Source organism: Suricata suricatta, chromosome 2 (genome assembly GCF_006229205.1).
Source record: "Suricata suricatta isolate VVHF042 chromosome 2, meerkat_22Aug2017_6uvM2_HiC, whole genome shotgun sequence".
In the NCBI taxonomy this organism is placed as follows: domain Eukaryota; kingdom Metazoa; phylum Chordata; class Mammalia; order Carnivora; family Herpestidae; genus Suricata; species Suricata suricatta.
In genome coordinates this window covers 58,070,728-58,090,613 of record NC_043701.1, presented here as the reverse complement: position 1 = coordinate 58,090,613, position 19,886 = coordinate 58,070,728, and the positions used below count along the sequence as shown (strand labels likewise).

Sequence of the window (19,886 nt, the reverse complement as noted above, 5' to 3'; positions counted from 1 at the left end):
AGAGAAGAAAGGAAGATGAAGTGAAGGAGTAACTTTGGGAAACATCAGCTTTTAAGGAAGGGAGGAGGAAGGGAGAGGTTGAAGAGGTAGCTGAATAAGCAGGAGAGGAATCCAGAGTGTAATGAACTAGGATCCCAAGAGTGTTTAAAAAGTCGGCAAGGGATGCAGTGTCAAATGCTACAGGGATGAAACCAGGAAAAGCAATGGATTAACCTCAATCCCTCTGTATCTTTGTTGCAACACTTTAAAGTCTGAATCCACTCTATTTGAGACATTTTGAAACAAGCATCTGGGGGAGTTAAGGAGTTGGGCAAGACTAAGACCCAGATTTGCAGTTGGAGGACACACTAGCAAAAGAAAGGGAGTGGGGAGGGGGGCAAGACAAATACTACCAGTGGGTGCAAGACTGAGTAGATGGCCTTAGGAGTGTTGGAAAACTGTACAATGTAAAACATCTAGCAAGGAAATAAAAGTCAAAGGAAAAAAGGAAGAAGAAAGCACTGATAAATCCTTCATCATTCATCTGCAACAAAGTAGAAGTCTCTCCAGAGACCTCAGCTATTTGGCTTCTGATCCAACCACGAGTACTTCCCATTCTTGGTGGCACTCAAAGACTATGCTTGGAAAATCCATTCGCTTGTTCAGTAACTATTTTTTAAAAATCTGTTGATATATATATTCATTGACCACCTGCTATTTGTCAGGCACCGGACCTGGAAGTTAGGCTGGTAGACATGACAGATAACATGAGTCCTTCCTTCATGAAGTTCATGGTCTAGCGAGGAAGATGGACATTCATCCAAAACTTGCACAAATATGTACCTAAGATCCACAGTAAGCACCATGAAAGAGTTGTGAGGAGATCTATGAGCATGTCCAGCAAGGAGACCCCCTCCATTGAGGGGCAAACACCAGGAAAAACCAAGTCAGATTTGAACACACTTCCCAGAGACAGAGACTCTGGTCTTACACCCTTTGGTTCTCCCTCCAAATCTAAATCACTGCCCGGGGGGCCAAGTTTCCCAACCCCTTCTCTTCTACCTCAGCTTAATCATAGGCCGTGGTGCAATCCTTGCCACATGTATCACTGAGGACTTCCTTCCCCTCTCCCACCCCCATCTCTCAGCTAGTTTATTTCTTTAACGTACCATCTACAAGGTACCATTGGATCCTCTACCTTCTACATAGGTCCCCAAATAAGGCAAGAGCCTCTACATTTTATTGGCTTTTTAAGATCTATGTCTATCTGTTCAAACTTATGCTAAAATTGTCTCGGGGGGGGGCGGGGGGGAAAGGAGATTGGCCTCTTCTCATACCGTAAGCTAAACACTATTCCTGTCAGCAAAGCCAAGTTGTAAATTGCCACAAAGATGATGAATTAATTAGAAGTCATTAACATTTAATACAGAGCAGCTCTCATCCTCACCTTGGATTTTAGAGGAGAGTGTTTAGGTGATAGATTATTCCAGTTACATAAAATTGCAGCCCTAGATTTGTAGCAGTGCAGTTTTAATCCAGGAGAAGGACCTAACCAAGAAATGGCAAATAAGGGTGCCATTCCTCCACTCCTTGATTCATTGCCACAGTCCCCCTCATGAGCACAGAGGCATCTCAGAAACATTCTCACACCACACTTGTTGGTTCCTAGAACAAACTTCATTATCGCTACAGGAACATGGTCCTCTGCAGGTCTAACCCCCGCGGCCATCTTCTTCACTGTAGAATTGGAGACTTATTGGGAAGAAACAGCCAGCCCCTTGCAGGAGGTGGTGGGGTGCCTTGAAAATCCAATTTGTGTCAGGTACAACCAACATCCCACAGAGCCGGACTGTCCTAAACGGCACATGCACATGTGTCTCTCATGTATGTGCATGCCAAGAGAACACGTGAGCACAGCTGGAAAAGAGTTATATTCAAACCTTCCGGAATCTCCCCCAAGTCACCACAGGCACCCATCCCCGCCCCGGGGCATGTGCCCGTGGTCTCTTCTAGTCCCAGAAAGATCAAGGGAACCAATGGTGAACCTGGCCAGAAATATCAGGAAATGGTGGAAATAAATGAAGGACGACTACTCTTGCTTGGCATCAGCTCTGAAACAATTGAAACACCTTGGAACGTATAGTAAAGTTAACAAGTTGGGTGAATGGACAAGAGGTGCACTAGTCTGAGCCCCGGATATAAAAGCTGGGATTCTGAGGATAGCAGATCATAAAATGCCCACAAGTCCAAAAGTAAAAAGCTCAGAACTCGAGGTATAACGATAGTGGTCTTCAATTTTTTTCTTTAAATATAACCCTTTACATTGAAGAAATATAATACAGACAACCACTAAAAAATAAAGGATTTCTATCATACAGTAGAGAAGTTTCTCAATTTATTTTTTCATGTGATTTATGACAAATGCTTGATCTCACAAGAGCATGGTTCCAACAGTAAAATACGCCATAAATTACAGGAACAGAAAGTTCCCTGACTCAACATTCAGAAGGGACTTCACTTCCATGGAGTGAAGTACACAGCCCTTGGACCAGACAAATTGGAGTGATTTGTTTTAATCTAATAAAAAATAATTGCACCTTCAGTTTCATTTTTACATCTGCCTACCATTAACTAAAGGGACCTGAATAAGATCTAAGAGTCACCCATTAACTGCTCTTTTAAAAAAAATTTTTTAAACATTTATTTATTATTGAGAGACAGAATATGGGAGGGGCAGAGGGTGGGGAAGACACAGAATCTGAAGCAGGCTCCAAGCTGTCAGCACAAAGCTCACAGCACACAGCCCAAGGCAGGGCTCGAACTCACAAACCACAAGATCATGACCTGAGCTGAAGTTGGACACTTAACCAACTGAGTCACCCAGGTGCATCTCAACTGCTCTTGATGATGATTTATTCCAATGATAAAAGATTGAGATGCTGCAAAGGGACCATCTGAAATACAAACAATATATTTTTTAAATATACACAAAGATTCGATAGCCCTAGATATAACCTTCACAGTATCACATCCAAGATTCTTAGAAAGCAATGCAAGAGACTGAACATCAGAAAAGGACGAGGTATAAAAGAAGACACAGAAAGAAGGAAGTATGTTTCTGTGCATGGATAAAAAGAAGAAGAGGAAGAAGGAGAAGGAGAAGGAGAAGGAGAAGAAGAAGAAGAAGAAGAAGAAGAAGAAGAAGAAGAAGAAGAAGAAACAACTAGTTAATACACCGTATTTGGTGGAGCTTGAAAGTAACCTTTCGTTCCCTCCATGGGACCCTGCAGGGATGGTGAATTCTGGTAAATTCTCCCGCCAAAGTGAGAGAGTGAGAGTGTCCCAAATCCCTCAGCTTGCCCTTCCTACACTGTGACCATGAACTAATGACTTCTCCAAAAGGGCACGGATGTCAGTTTTGTGCATATTTATCCTTCCCTTGACTAAACTCCAGCAGAAGGCAGTGGGAGACATTTGAAAGAAAAAAACAATGTTGCACTTTGTATAATCAAAGCCTTGAAATTTTCCAGAAATTAAATGCCAGAGCTATAATGCTTGGAGACTGCTATCTCTGAAAGCACTCGATTTTTTCTCAAAAAGTAATCTTGGTGTTAACAGGAAACCAAAAGAAGGTAATTCATTTAAATTGGCTTCCCGGAATGCCATCTGATTATCCAAATCGATCCATTTTTTCCCCAAGTAAATACAGCATGTCCTCCCTTACCTGTTTTTGAAAATTAACTGCCCTTCCCAGCCCCTACCTGAATCCAAGTGGCTCCACATTTTTTTCTTGGAGGCACCCAGAATGGGACATAAATGAGGCATTTCCACCCACAAGGGGGGAGTTTTCCTAGATGGACGAAATGCGTATCGCGACTCCAACAGCCCTTTGATCTTCCAGCCACACAACTGTACATCTCGTTCTTCTGGTCTCCCCTTGTCACTCCCTGCCAAGCCCAGCCAACAGGGGACAAGCTCTCTGCACATGCTGTGCTCTGGCCTGGAATGCCTTTCCCACCTTCTCTGTGTGACAAGCTCCAGCCACCATTGCTTCATCTAAGATCCTTCCTTCTGGAAGCTTCCCTGCATTGTTCCCTCAGCTCTGCTTTCCCCCTGCTCCATTCATTTTCATCAGCTGTGCTGTCATTAGGAATCTATACCCGAAAGGCAGGCACCAAAATGACTCAGCCTCATTCCGTACTCTGCCCGTGGTGGGTGCTTGCTCAATTGTTTTAGGTTTAATTGCTGCCCAGTTTTGGAGTTTGTCTGTCCAGCGTCCCAAAAGGATGCTTCCAGAGTGGCCCAACTAAGGCCCTTCTCTGCCTTGCCAATTCTGTGTGTTCTGTCAGCTTCCAGTAGGTTCCACGTTAGCTCCTGCAGGCAAGCTTGAGAGGAGCCTCCGCACAGCACTGTCTTCTCTATTCTTCTTTCTGGAATGTCAACACCTTCCTCTTGCAGCACTCTCCCACCTTATTATCTCAACTTCATCTAATCCCTCATTTGCTATCCTGCTCTGTCCCTGCGGAGCCCTGGTTGTGTGTCGCAGGCTTGTCTGAGAACCGAGGTGACCTTCCCTGCCTGTATCTGAGTGTCTCCCCTAAATCCTGCCCCCACCCTGCCCTTTTCACCTCCTTCCAGCCCCACAGTGCCTGGCGTGAGGGACGCTGCTATCAGCCCTCTTTCTGAGCCCACTGTGCTCAACTCCCCTGCAGACAGGAAGTATCTGGGCTGCTACTTCTTGCCTAGGTTAAAGAGCTGTTTTAAGGCCACAGAGAGAACTAGAAGGAAAATCCAGGAAGTCTCCAGGACACAGCTGAAAAGATAGCTCCCTCTTTGCCTTCTTCAAATTTTCCAAAAGATAATTCAAATCTCCCTGAACGTCATGTTTCAGGTCCGCAGCCTGTCCTGCTGCAGACCCTAAATCTCAGCGCATCTAACAGCTGAGCTCCTGTCCCACACACAGTAGCGTGAGCTCCTCAGTAACACTCAGGCATTCATTACGTCCTCCTCATTCTTGGAGGTTCTTACTAAATCTATGCCCTGGCTTCTCTTGTCTGGACATAACAAATCCACTTCCTTTACCCTTTTTCGAGGAGAAGCACCTTCCAAAACTTTGCGTGGTCCTCCAACCATCAGCGTCACCTAGGAACTTGTTAAAAATGTAAATTCTTGAGCCCCATCCCAGACTGAATGCATCAGACACTCTGGGCGAGGATGGGGGGCATGATCTGTGTTTTAACAACTCTTCTAGTTAATTCTGACAGATACTAAATCTTGAGACCCATTGACTTAATTTCTCTTCAAACTATTATAATGTACTCAGTACACATGCGGCAAAATGCCAACCAGTGCAGGAAGGGAGAATCACGATGTCCTCCCAAACGCTCTCGCTTCTGCTGGAAATCTTGGGATTCTGTTCACCTTCTCATTGTATGAAAAGGGGATTTAGTCTGTGGTTCATTATGGCTCCCTCACATATTTGTAAAAGGCCAGACCTGCTCCATTTTGCCTTGGTGTAATTGGAGAGATTTTCCTTTCCCCCAAATTAATCTCTCTCTATTTAATCCCATTTGAATTTTACTGTTTATATGCATTCATTTTTCCAACTTGTCTCGCACATTCTTCGCTTCATTCCACATTCCAAGACACTTGTCACCTCCACTTCTTTTTATAGCAATTGTGCAGATTTAAATAGAAGGTGCTTTATTCCAGGAACTAAAATGTTATTAAGGATATACTGTGCGACACATGGAAGCCATACGGAGACCAGAAAACAAGAAAACAAGAACGTCTGGAAAGCGTGCTTATACTTGAATTTACTTTTGCTGAACATATGAAACACCCAGCAATTCCAACCCACACAAACAAATCAACAAAGCCCACCTCTGAAAGGCAACAGGAATCCTGTTCTTTCCTGTGTGCCTTTTCCTGTGCAAGATGGACATTCCTTCCTCCTTCCCTGGGTAATGCAAAGCCCCAGGTGAGCATGAACTGTCCTTTCCATCTCTTTTGCTGACTTGGTGCTCTCAGCCTGTATGAGACTGCTTGGGCTGCCTTAACAAAAGGCCACAGACAGGGTGAAATTTATCATCTCAGTGTTCTGGAAGCTAGAAGTCCAAGATCACAGCGTCAGCACAGAGGCCTTCTCCCAAGACCTCTCTCCTCGGCTTGCAGGCAGTGGCTGCCATCTTTCTGTGTCCTCACGTGGGCTTCCACTATAGCAGTCTGTGACCTAATCTCTTCTGTTAAGGACACCAGTCACACTGGATGAAGCCCCGCCCTACTGACCTCATTTTAAGTTAATTACCTCTTTGAAAAACTGATCTCCAATTATACTCACATTTGGAGGTACTGAAGGTTAGGACTTTAACAGGTGAATTGGGATGGGACACATTTCAGCCCATATCACAGTCTACTTATATCTGAATAGCTCCGTGAAAGGCAAAAAAATGATTATTGGAACTTAGATGGAAATAAATTCCAGCTCCTTTAGGCAGCAAAGTGAGCGTAAAGTGAATCTATAGAAAATATGAACATAATACTGAGAAAAGTAACTTTAGGATACTACACAGATAACCAGGACCGATTAGATTAAGTGAAAGGCAATCCATAGGCAACTGCATCTGAGATGTGCCCCAAACTACACCAAAATCATACTCCTTTTAGCCACCTAGGGCTACCATGTTTCCTGAAAAAATATGGAATTTTAAATACTTCAGGACCTGTAGAAAATAATCCTAAACTCAGAAAAGACTTAAATTGTCATATTGAACAAAACAGATGAGATATGTTCAGAATGATAGAGCACAATCTACGTTTGTGCTGATCAACTGCACCGCGTGGATGTGAGCACATCTCATTTCTTCCCACGCCGCCCAGCTAGAGCTCCCTGCTGTCTCCCTGACTCGTAACTGTCTGCGTGGTAGACAAGGGCGGGGCGGCCGTGCGCCTACAGGAAGGAGGGCTGGCGCCTGAGTCAGACTTCCTTGGATTCAGAGCTCACTTATACCTGCCATATAACCCCAGGTAAGCCACATGGTCTTTTTAAGTCTGCTTCTTCTTCTGTAATGACAACACCAATACCCTAAGAGAGCTAATGCCAAGATATAAAAGTCTATGCAAAAACACGTGGTAAGTATCCCATAAATGGGAGCCATATAGTATCCATATAATCAGGCTCTCAAGATCCAGACAATGTAATAAAACATCGGCCTTCATAGAAGTTTCTTAAGTTTCCCTTTCTCTCTAGGAAAGAAAACGAATAGTTTTTCCTTTAGGCTTCTAGTTAGTCCCTAATTCCCTGCACTTTCTTTTGGAAAACTATCCCAATTTTTTTAACTATTCCAATTTTTATGGCCAGTTATGTTTGAGGCATTTATACACCTATTTCTTTTGCCAGTAATGATGTGATACAATACATGATTTTCAGATTTAAGTCAGTGTCTGAGAAACAAGATAATTCAATCTCATTAAATAACATTTTTCAAATGTTGCATATTTAGAGTCTATTAAATTTTTATATGGAATCCCAGATTTGTTTCATGAGTGGCTTAAATCTCTGCTTTCCTTTTTCTTACTTGATACATATAGTTGTACACATAATATTTCTAAAGATTAATGCATCAAAATCACTAAACTAAGAATATGACAGACAAGGCTATTTTTTTGGTCACTTACCTGAAAGAATTACAGGGATGGGAAGTAACAGAAGTGGTAGCTCTACCATCCTCTTTTTCTGAAGAAAGAAGTTATGAAAGAGGGTCAATTTCTGAGCTCATTTTGGTATGTACAAAATTCTATCCTCTTTGAACTTACAAATGTATATTTTTTTAATGTATATTTATTTTGAGGAGAGAGAGATTGGAAGAGGGAACAGTGGAGGGGCAGAGAGAGAGGGAGACACAGAATCCAAAGCAGGCTTCAGGCTCCGAGCTGTCAGCACAGAGCCAGACGCAGGGCTTGAACCCACAAGGGTGAGATCATGACCTGAGCCGAAGTTGGACAGTTAACCAACTGAGCCACCCAGGCACCCCATGGACTTACAAGTGATTCTAGAATGAACAGATACATGTTTACACTGGCCACTGGAATGAAATATATGGGCTCCATTAAAGACACTGTTGCTTATATAATCTTGATTCTTGATAAGTAAGAACTTTTCAGAACCTTTATTGATTTTTCCACACTGTCTGGTTGAACTTTGGAGGGAAAACAGAACCCCAATGTCCTTTAAAAATGCTTATTTACTTTGGAAGAAATATATCTTTCTTAGATTCTTAGATATCTTAGATTCATCTCATTCTCTGTGTGCACATAGAAGAAGCCCTTAAAAGAAGGAACTATTTTATTTTCCTCTTGAATTTCTAGTTTGCTTTTTGACTCCTTAGTGAGATTGCAGACCACTAATTTTTTCTCTACTGAGTTGTGTCTGAGGAAGAAAAACTTTAATTGGTTATTGTTTTACCCAGTTTCTTGATGGTACTTTACCACACCCAGGGCCAATAAAATATTGATGGAATGGTAAAACAGAAGACTATCTCATGATTCAGTTACTCAAAACTGTGAAAAGCTTTTGTCAAGTAACAATGGTTAGAAGGACAACTCAATAAGTTAGAAGGGGTAGACTGACATGCAAATTCCCATCACATTTTATTAAGCAAATTAAAAATAGATTTCATCTTTACTGTGTGCCCCTACATAAAAGTTACTGGATTCAGTTGTTGATTATGTGCCCACCAGATTGGCTAATTACTTTGGCCAGATGCTTAATGCATATTAATTTAGGTTCCACATCAATTATGACTAGCTTTGTTCACAATCTAGCCTCTACTTAGCACAATTCAGTAACAATGAAGATGTTCACTTGAACTATAACTGCAAGCAATTCTGAAGGGGGATAAAAATGGCCTCATGGAAAGAGCCATGAGCTATGGGTGGTAGCCAGGATTCTAATGTGTTCCAGACCACATGATCTTGGTCAGGCATTTACTCCTCCTCCTCATGCTCGGCATAGCTGCTGCATAGGGAGGTCGTGTGAAACCAGGGAACCAAAGCATTGCCACAAAGGAACAGAAGGGAAAATAGCTCCTTTGTGCACATTTCCAAAGTAGCACCTTACTAACAGTTCTTTGAAGATGAAACATTAATGGATGGTTACAAACATATTAGGGGATTTTAAAGACTGACAAATCCCAAGCCTTAGCAAAGATACAGAGCAGCTGGAATCTTCATACATTGCTTGTGGGAATACGGCGTGCTACAACCATTGGAAATTGGGTTGGTGCTTTCCTTAAGAAGTTCAACATGCGTGTACAGTATGAAGTGATACTTCCACAGTTCCACTCCTAGGTATTTACATAAGAGAAATGAAAACACAAGTATACACAAAGACTTGTACATAAATGTTTATGCCCTCTTTATTCGTAAAATCCCCAAACTGGCAATAACCAAAATGTCCATCCACAGATAAATGGATAAGCAACCTGTGGCATAGACATCATATAAATATAGATACATACACTACCAATATATGCTATACATACTACTGACAATAAGAAGGGACGCTGTTGCTGACAGGTGCAACAAAATGAACCTTAAAAATGGTATCTGTATAAGATCCCATTTTTAGAGTCATGCCAAATGAGTCCATTGTGACAGAAAGTGGAGCAGTGGTTGTCTGGGGCTGGGCACTGGGGGGAAATTGATTGCAAAGGGGATTAGGGACCTTTACAGAACGATGGGAGGGAAGGTTCTATAGCTTGATGTGCTGGTGGTTTCACAGATGTATCTATTTGACAAAACTCATCAAATTGTATGCTTGAAATGGGCATATTTCATCATGCATAAATTCCATCTTGATATAATTGAATGAAAAAGTGAACACACACACAGGGAAAGTAGTGACAAATGTGAGGCTGAAATGTCCCAGGCTAGCTATCAGATACCAAGAAGGCAGTTGAAGATCATACCCGCCTTGTAGTTAACTCTCCCGCCAAAGTTCAGGGCATGACCTGCTTCTATTCCCAGCCTGACTTCCTTTTGTAAAAACTCCGCTACACCTCTGTGCATGTGATGATGGCCATGAAGGCAGTTTGTAAACCAAGAAGTGCTATCTCCAGTCGCAAAGAGGGCAGTGCCTGAGACTGATCGTGCACCTGTCCAGGGTCTTGAGCTGCCCTGTGTGTCTGCTTTCTGGGAGGCAACACCTGCATGGAGAGAGTTCCCTTCGGGGTCTCCTAGGGGACCTCGTACCTGCAATCATTTCCTTTTCCTCTAACCTTCCTCTCCTCGGCTGGACTTCTCTCACTGCTCAGAACCACCAGCCTTTGATAATCTGTAAAGGATTCATGAATAAATGGACATAAAGACAGCCTTCCTCCAGGCACACTAAATTCTGAAAATTAGGTTAATTCTTGCTTGTGGCCTGTGACTAAGAGCTTGAGCCCCAGGGTCAGACTTCATGTGTCCGGGCACCAGCTCCTCCACACCTACCGGATGAACGTATAAAAACCCTTTGACCTCTCAGAGCTCCTGCTTCTTTGTCTGCAAAAGAGAGGTCAAAATAACACCCACTTCACAGGCTGATATGAGCAAGGGCATGAAAGGCCTTAACACAGGGTGGCACAGAGTAAGAAAGTGACAACTGAAAGCTACAAATATTGCTGGATATTTTTGTCCTGGCCGCCCTAGCTTCTCTCTCAGTTTCCTGCAGGACATCAGAGGACGTTTCTCCTAGCCAGACTCTTTGATCCAGAGGAGCAGAAAGTTCCCGTACTCAGTTCACACTCAGCCTAAATGGGAACTTTCCCCAAAATACCAGTTATATAAGACAAAATGGTTGAGTGCAGCCCCACCTTTAAGACCGAGTTCCACACTCTGAGTTGACTGTGTGCATTGTATTTCATCCATACATACCTGAGAAGCCTGTCAAGTGCTCTGTAATTGTGTGAACAGGCGGAAAGAGTCCAGCCACACGCCTGGGCGAGAAATGTAGAAAATTGGGTGCTCCCGCAAGCCAAGTAGGGAATTAATAATATATTTAGGATTACTAATAAAATGCCTGTCAAGCAGGCAGCAACATATTATATAACAAAAAAAAAAAATTCCTGCCTGTTTTGTGGCGTTTACATTATTCCTGAGAAGTATATATTCTTGGAAATAACAATGATTCGACATGAGATGAAACTTCTATTCCCTGGCATTTCCACACCCCCACCCTGATTTTTCACTCATGTGTGTATTTTTTTTACATCCCGCCTCCCATGTAGCTCCACCAACCCTCCCAGACGTCAGTGGGTCAAGCAGCCTCCCAAAGCAGCCTTCTGCACCTGGCTCACAGCCAAGCCTCCATGTCTCAAAGCCCCGTCCGGCAGGCTTCCTCTTCTTCCTCCTCATCCTCCTCTTCTTCAGCTTTGAGCGTGGGCCAGTTAGTCAGCAGTAAGTATCCTTTCTGGCTCGGTTGAATCATGGTGGCCTTCTTGTTGCCTGTCTGCAATGCCTTCTGTTCTCTCCTCTCTCTCTCTCTCTCTCTCTCTCTCTCTCTCTCTCTCTCTCTCTCTCTCTCCTCCCTCCTTTTCTCTTTCTCTTCCCCCCTCTCTCCTTCCAACCCTCCGTCTCTCCCTCTTTCCCTCCTTCTTTCAACAGCAAAGAGAAATTTCCTGGCCCTCCTAGGCCAATACTGGAATAAGGTCCATGCCCGGGGCCAGATGGCTCACCCAAAGTGCACCCCCTGGATGCATGCACGCAGGGGCCGATTTCCATCTCAAGTGCTTTCTGTTGTGCTGAGTCAGTCCTGCCTCTTCAGAAGGGAGAAACTGATCAGCTTGCAGGGCATGAGCCACAGAGGTTGGAACTGAAATAACCAACAACAGGCGCTCAGCCGGCAGGTCAAGCTGCTTTTCTGTGTGTTTGAAGTCCCCTGCCATCCTATTTGTAGGTGTCCAAGGAAATAAAAGAGAGTGTGCCTGCGGGCGGGCAGGTGTGTGCTGACAATGAGCTGCCCCCCGTGGCATGTTGGGGAAGCTGCATGGACTGAAATCGGACGGGAAATCTCAGAACAATCATTCATAAAATAAAATAGGCCAACAAGTCGGCTTCCCTGAGTAGGCCACAAATATATATATATATATATATTTTAGAAATGGCATTTGGCCCCAAGTAAAGACAGCGTATGTATCACAGGCCAACCGAAACACATTAAGATGAGTGGAACAATGGCCTGATGTGATGTTAGTTGTCCACCTTTAGTCCAATTTTTACTCATACATAAAATAATCACTTAGGTTATAATTCTCCAGAAAATACAGTCATTATAAGCTGAAAGGGCTAAAGGACTGCACAGACATCTGTGCATAAAATAAGAACACATGTGAATATCTGTGTTTGGTCAAGTGTCATGAATGGCTTGTCATAATAGGAACAATGGGGATCCTCATGTATCATCTGTAATGCAAAGCAAAATAGAGGGTTTCCATGCCCTCCCAATACAAGCAATCCTTCCCCCCAAAAAAGAATATATGTATATGTGTGCATACATATTCAAGTATATGGATAATTCAGGCAAGAATGATACCCTGGAGAAGAGAATGAGGAATTATGGGAAGATATTCAAATGCCCAGGTGTTTCAGGGGACTAGCCTGGAGGTTCTTGGTCTCAAAGATGGGTCAACATCAGACTTTGGGTGTACCCAAAGATGTGGGACACACAGAGTTTACCATCAACCACTTATTGTAGGTTGTTTAGATATACAGACCCTCGTGTTTGGGCCAGGAACTCCAGTCTCACTTGAATAAAATCATTGAGACAATTGATCTAATCATAACCAGATTTTTTCCCCCAATAAAGACACTCCTCATTGAAGTGCTGTCAGAAAAGATTTCAGCATCATTCAAAGTCGATATTCCGCATAGGTTTCTGCAAAATACTTATTTGTAAATAGCAGCAAGGTCATAACTTTAGGATAGGTTATTAAGCTTTGATCCTGAAAGAAAAGGAACTGAGACCAAACTAGAGAAAAAATACATTAAATAGGATATACTAAAGTGCAAACCACCCCACAAATACAGGATTTTACATAATGTAAACACTCAGTACATATTAGAGGACTAGAGAGATGAATGAATGGATGGACACACAGACAGATGGATGGGTGATCCTGGATTCTCTCTAGTCACTTGCCTCAAACTGGGCAGGAAAGGATTAGCCTTTTTCAGAAATCAGTAACAGAGCTACTTAATGGGACAGATGGAATTTCAATTGTACAGTTGCCAATAGGACATGTAAGTCCTAGGTATATAATGAGTGAACCATATTACATGTCTTAATATGACATATAAAGAATGGACGTAGAGACTTCCTTACCATATACAGTTGAGGCAGGAAACTCCAAAGTCATATGGAGACCCTAAACGAGGAGGCTTCTCTGGCAGGTATATGAGAGGCCCTAGCAGTACCACTGGGGCTCCGAGTTCACACACACCCACTATTGGGTTTACAATTGCTACAGATTTTTAGCACATTTTTCAATTAATCTCCTTCTGTGTCGAACCCAACTACACAATGAATGATACACAGAGCATTTCTCTGATGCTGATTATCCCCAAGAAGTCTCTGTTTAAGACTTCATTAGTAAAGTAGGATTTTCCAAGTACTTTCAACACTGTGCTCACTTTAATACTCACAATGAGGTAATAGAAATCCTCATTTTTTAGATCTTGAAATTGACATCAAATAGATCCTGAACATACAACCCATCTTGGCCATCTATTGTCAGAGGGACCACATTCAGCCTTGGTTGAAAGATTGTGGCACTTGGTGCAACACATCCATTGGGTGGCATGGCCAGGATGATAACCCAAATAGTCTGACTCAATGGGCCTTACACATGCTACACAGGACAGCTCCCTTAAAAAATAAGATGCTTATACATACATTTAATCCAGTGAAATTTGAATGACAATATGTATCAGATCACCTAAAGAGTCTTCAAATAACTTTTTTAAAGCCTAGATCCATAACTCACAATTGGAGCACAGGCTTTTCCCTAAGCTAGACGTCATGCATATTTTGAAATTTATATTCAAGCATCAACTATCCTTTTTAGGTTACTTTTGTCTGAGATGAAACTTCACCAAATCTTCAGATAGAATAATTTGGGAAGACCCAACTCTGTATTTCAGATGTAGCTGTTATGTAGGTTAAATTACAGGGAAATAAAAGTGTATTTTAATCAGAGGTTGTCAACTTAAATATAAAAACACTAATTGAGCACCATGTAGATACCAAGCACAGGAATAGAAATCAAGAAAGCAAAAATAAGCAAAATGTGCTCCCTGCACTGGAGGAGGTCATGAACTGGTAACAAAGAAGTATAGTAAGGCGAACGAAAGCTATGATTGACACATGAATAGAGACTTTGGTGATACAATAGATAGTTAACTCAGCTTTAGACACAGAACAGAAGGACTTACTAGAGTTAATAATTCTTGACTTGAGTTGGATGGCTAATCAACAAATCCCTCCAAGAGACCAAGGCCACAGTATGAACAGGTTAAACTGGACTTGAACGTATGGTCAAAAATTGATCAATGAACTCTCCCACATCATGGTCAAAGATTGTCACCATAGGGCTGGGCAACCATTATTTTAGATAAAATTGGCCCAAACTGGCTCAAGATTTCCACAGTACTGTTTAAAAATGGGTAGGTTTCTGTTTTTTATTCTTTGCTGAGTTGGTTTGGTTTTGTTTTGCAGCACACATTCTTTAAACCTCTGGCCTGCAAGCTTGAGTTTTAGACAGCAAAGAACTGCTGGCTGGTCCCATAAAAAGCCATAAAGGGAACATAAAGATATATGGTGATGGGTTGCAGGCACCTCTGATTCCCATGATCACAATTCACATCATTTTCCACAATGAAGTCACCATATTGCAAAGTAAACTGTTCCCCTACATTACCTTGCACATTCTCAAATGCTTTCTTATTTCTCAGAAATAGTTGGTAAATAATGCCCATTATTTGCCTTGAGAATAACATTAAAAAGCAGATGGATGTTTACATAAGACAGTTAATTCGTACTTGGCAGCTTCTTTAACGTTACATATCTTTTATATAAAAACCCCAGAAGCAGAGGTTGTGGAAGGATGATATTGATGGACGGTGGCTATTCAACCCAGTCAGCAACCGCTTATGCTGATGTCCATGTTTACTGGTGGCAGGAGCTAAATTTTAAAAACAAAACAAAACATCTCTCCTGGCCCCTCCTTAGCACTCCCTTCAGTATAAACCTAGAGACCATACAACCAGGTTCTGCAGAACAGGTTTGTTTTCACCCAATTTGCATTTAGTTCCCATAAAAATCTTGTACTTTTCAGCCCTTGCATCCCAGATTTGAATCAGGAAACATCATCCTTACACTTAGGAATCGCCTCCCATTTTCAATGCCACTTTATTCTAAATCTCTAAGCTAGTTAATCTCTATACAGATTGATCTTCTAGCTCCTGTATAGCAAAGGGTCAGATTCAGGGAGGACCCTGGCAATCACTGTCATTGCCTTCCGACCCTGTACTTAATATATTGGGCTGACTTAACCGGAGCAAACTAACCAAAAGTTCCTCTTCCTCCTCAGTGCAGAGAAATCCCAGACTGAGTTGCTCTAGTGCTGAATCCACCTGATAGAGGATCTGAGCGGCCCCTCTGAGGGGCAGTCATCAAGGTGGCCTCAGATTTATCCTTGAAATTAACCCAAGCTCCCAGAGCCAGGAGACTGGACAAGGGAAAGCCAGACTGACCTATCCCAGGACGGAATGTCAACCTCCGAGCCCGGCTGACAGCTGAAGTTGACATTCTAGAGAAGCTTCCACTTACCGCATTCCTCTTGTTTCCCCTCCTCAGACAGAAAAGCATCTACCCCTTAAGGAAGGTGAACAGTTCCAATGGTGGAGGTGGGGGGTAGAGGGGGAATCCTCAAGAGTTTTAGCAATTTCAGGATAAATTAAAAAGCATCCTTTTTTTTTTTTATTAATTCTAGACATTTTACAGACACAATCTAGTGAATTCTCCCAAAGTGTGAAAACAAGTCCTATACATTGTAATCAGGGTAAAACTGATTTTTGTCCCCGGGTGAGCCCCTCCTTTCGATGGGAAGACCTTCATAGTCGTGGGATCATGGAGAAACCATAATAAGACATTTCACTATCTGATTTTATGGATAAGAACCATAATATGAAGAAAACCAGGCAGCTCATCTCTAGCAATTAATAAATTGCACAAACAAGGAGATACTGATTTCCCCAGCAGACCATCATGTAGTTTCAATTCCACCATTCCTATCTCATCTAGAAGTAGAACCAGGAACAAGACGAGTGTGGAAATGTGTGTGGGAGAAGGAAGGAACTCAGCCTCCTGGTGTGATGAGTGTTTGTTTGGAGCCCCATGGAAGACCCTGGGCTCGGTGGGGCAGGTGCCCACGTCTCTGAGCTTTACAGCGAAGGTTTTAAGAATCAGCACAACATTGCTGGGGGCTGGAAGAGCCCAAAGCTTTCTGTTGAACTCCAGTTATTGTCAATAATCTGACCCACACCTAGATTTAGTTGCTGGTCTTAAGGAACCAGTCAGGAGACATAAGCATGAAAGGCAGCAGGGGTAGGGAAGAAATAAGATAGAACCATTTACATAAAATTGCAGCCCAAGTCACAAACCTGCCCGGCACCACACTGCTAACTCTGGTGTCGGTTCAGGCCGCCGACTGAAGCACAGCACAGTTTCCTTGCAGATTAAAGACCGCCCCTCACGTGCGGCTTTATTCAATTGATTCCTGTTGGTCTAAAGACAGAGGTAATGTAAGGCAACAAATTCCCACAAGGACTACTTAGCTTTGCTCAGGGGAAAACTCTACCCTTAACTCCAGACTACACTAAATGGGAGCGGGGGGTTCGGGGGGGGGGGGGTGAGGAAGGGGTACCTACCCAGGGATTCCCCCCTCACCAGGGTGGCACGGTGGCAGAATCTGGTGATTAATAATGGTAAAGTTTTAAGAGAAGATAGCTGTGTGCAGAGGGTGAGATGCCCAGACACCGGCAGGCCAGAAACAAAGAAGGCCTCTGTCTAGGGGCTCAGTGGAGCCTCTGCATCTGAATCCCCTGTGGTACTTGGTCAAAATGCATATCCTGGGCCCCACCAAATTAAGAAAAGTACGGTCCTGAAAATCATATATATTGTTATAAGGAAAGTCTCTAGCTTCTAATTTTCCACCCTTGGTTTTGAACCTCCACGGCCCACCCTATTTAAACATAAATATAAATATTTATTTTTGAGAAGGGGAGAGAGAGAGAGAGAGAGAGAGAGAGCGAGCCTGCAAGTCAAGGAGGGGCAGAAAGAGATGGAGACAGAGGATCTGAAGTGGGGTCTGCACTGACAGCAGAGAACTCAGTGCAGGGCTCAAACTCACAAACCGGGAGATCATAACCTGGGCCGAAATTAAAGTCGGACACTTAAACGACTGAGCCACCCAGGTGGCCTCCCCTCTGCTTTTATGCTTTTGTAATCCAGTTGCCCTCCTTCCTCCGTGAAACGTTACTATCACCGATATACTGCACATCTGTTTATGTACTGCGCCCTGGGGGCGACCACAACCATTGTCCAAGCTAAGACTCTTGCACCTTCCCCTGCCGCCACCACCCCAGAACCCCCACTGCGAATGCACACTCTACCGCAGAGTCACGAAACCGGCTGAGCCAGGCAGCAGGTCTAGGAGGGCTATGGAGGAGGGGAAGGGGGAGGGGCTCACAGGGCAGCCAGAACCAGTTCTAGCTGACTGTTCCCAAGTCAAGAGCACTGGAGAGACTGGAGCAGCCAAATCCTCTAACATTCCGAAAGAACATAAAACATGGAGGGTTTTTTTCTTTAAAAATCTCCCAATGTTTAAATGTTGGCAATTCCAAAAAACTGTAAGCTCTAGGAAAGCTAAGTTTGATGTGAAGTTGCTCATTTGCAATGTCTGCTCTAGGAATGTTTAAAGGGAGAAATGAGAGAAGAGGTTCCAGGCGGCTGGATGCGTGGACTTGGCTTCCCCAGAATCCTTAATAAACTCTCAGAGTCGCTCCAGGCTGTGGTGCTGGTGGGGTTTAAGATTCAGAGGGCAGCCTCTCCCAAGGACAACCCGAACAAACCTTTCTTTAACCAGGTTGCCAGCTCTGTGGGGGGAATTTGGGGAGAAAAAGCAAGATTTGAATTCATCTTGATTGTTTTTATAGTCACCCTCTACCCCTGTCCCTGAGACATAGATTCTCAGTGTCCTACACTGAAAATATTCTCCGCTCCTAGCATGAGCCCCCCAGCCCACCCTGCCAAACGCTTGCAGGCACTCCCACAGGGCTTTGCCCTTGCCTGCGTTCTGTGCCCACCTGCACACCACTCCTACCAGCCAGAATATGGCCCCTTCATTCTCTGAAAGCTGCCCGTTGGGTATGACCTAGATGAATCCTCCCTCCTATCCCCTCTCGCTTCTCAGTAAATTCTGCTGCGGGGGATCACACCATTAGTTCTTGATTATACTCAACCTGGTATTTTTTTCCAATTATTTCTCATTCATAATATTGAGTCCCAACCCCCTCCAGACTGTAAACTCCATCGAGGCTGCAAATGCCCCTCCTATTTTTCTTGCTCCCTCTTAACCCTCATTAGGACTCCCAGGAGTCACTTCAGAAATACTTAGAGTCTGTTCACCATGATCGTACCTTGTACCACTTTCCAATATTTCCTCAAACAAAATTATGATGAATCACATGTAAAAATTCTACAAGACTTTTTTCAATGTGCAGATAAAGAAGGTACGGTGCATACCTCTATTGCTGAGTCTATCGACAGAGTCCTTTTCCCCTGTAATGAGAGAATCCGTTACCGAAGCTCCAAGCCTTCCACAGATACTAACATATTTATTTAAGAGTCTTTGAAAAATTGGCCTTTGAAATGCAAATGTTTATTTCTCTTCATGATAACAGGCGTTTCTGTAGCCCTGAGCCCTGAAGACTAACCTAGTCCACCATAGTCCCCAGACAAGTGCTTGAATTTACTGAAATTGATGGATTATTGTGCAGAAAGAGGAAGAGAAAAACTTTTCACCTAAGTCCGAGGGATGAGGTGAAGAACAATGGAGTCAGCTCGCGGGGAGAACGGCTTCGCTCCGGGCAGGAGCGAGCAGCACTTTGAAATCTTGCCCTAGCCCCAGCCCATGCCGTCTCCAGCCTGGTGTATGCTTTCATTTATCATTTATCCGGGGATCAGTAGCGGGAAGGGGGGGTTCGTTCTCCAGCTGTTGTGTCATTTCCCTTGATAAGTCCTAAATTGACCGCGTTCTCCGGCACCAAAGGAGCCTTCCTGCAGTAGGCATTTTTTATTACGTGCCCTTTTAGGGGACAAAGGCGTCATGTCAGGAAACTGCTATCAGAGGGGGAAAAAAGATAATATTGGTCTCACAGCTTCATAAGCATGGCCTTCTGAGAGGCTAATGTGAACATAAGAAATTAGACTAGACAGCATTACTATCTGTTAGCCTGAGAGCAGTAGTGATCCGGTGAAGGAAAAACACAAAATACTATTTTTTCCAAGGGCAATTTTAGCCTTAAAGAATCCAATTAAGACATTTCAAATTGAAGCCTTTCCGTGTTTATATTCTCGCACAATATTTGAACAGATTTGTGGGCAAAATGGAGTTGTATCGCCTAGCCAGTGCCTTCCTGCCCCAGCTGCTACTTGAGAAGCCCAAGGGGCCACGCTCCTGTATTGTGGATGCGGCAGTGTGAGCTACTGGGGTTTTATCCGGGATGGAAACATCCCGAAGGATGATTTGTGGAGGTGTGATGACTGGAAGGCGGGGGCTTGGGTGCTTCACGTGGGGGACAAAGGGACG

General features: G+C 43.4%; 1 protein-coding gene and 1 long non-coding RNA gene across 2 annotated transcripts in view; one reads left to right on the top strand and one right to left on the bottom strand.

Moving 5' to 3' along the window:
- POU6F2 (POU class 6 homeobox 2) overlaps positions 1-19,886 on the top strand; it is a 118,683-nt gene that overhangs the window by 94,384 nt on the left and 4,413 nt on the right. The window contains exon 4 of the mRNA XM_029926691.1: positions 11,247-11,415. Within this exon, the coding sequence (XP_029782551.1) occupies positions 11,247-11,415 (169 nt within the window). The remainder of the gene's footprint in view (positions 1-11,246; positions 11,416-19,886) is intronic.
- Positions 16,725-18,859, bottom strand: LOC115281414. Its single transcript, XR_003904295.1, has 3 exons — positions 18,821-18,859; positions 18,148-18,171; positions 16,725-16,801 (listed from the first exon to the last, which is right to left on the bottom strand). It is a non-coding gene; the product is annotated as an uncharacterized LOC115281414 (long non-coding RNA).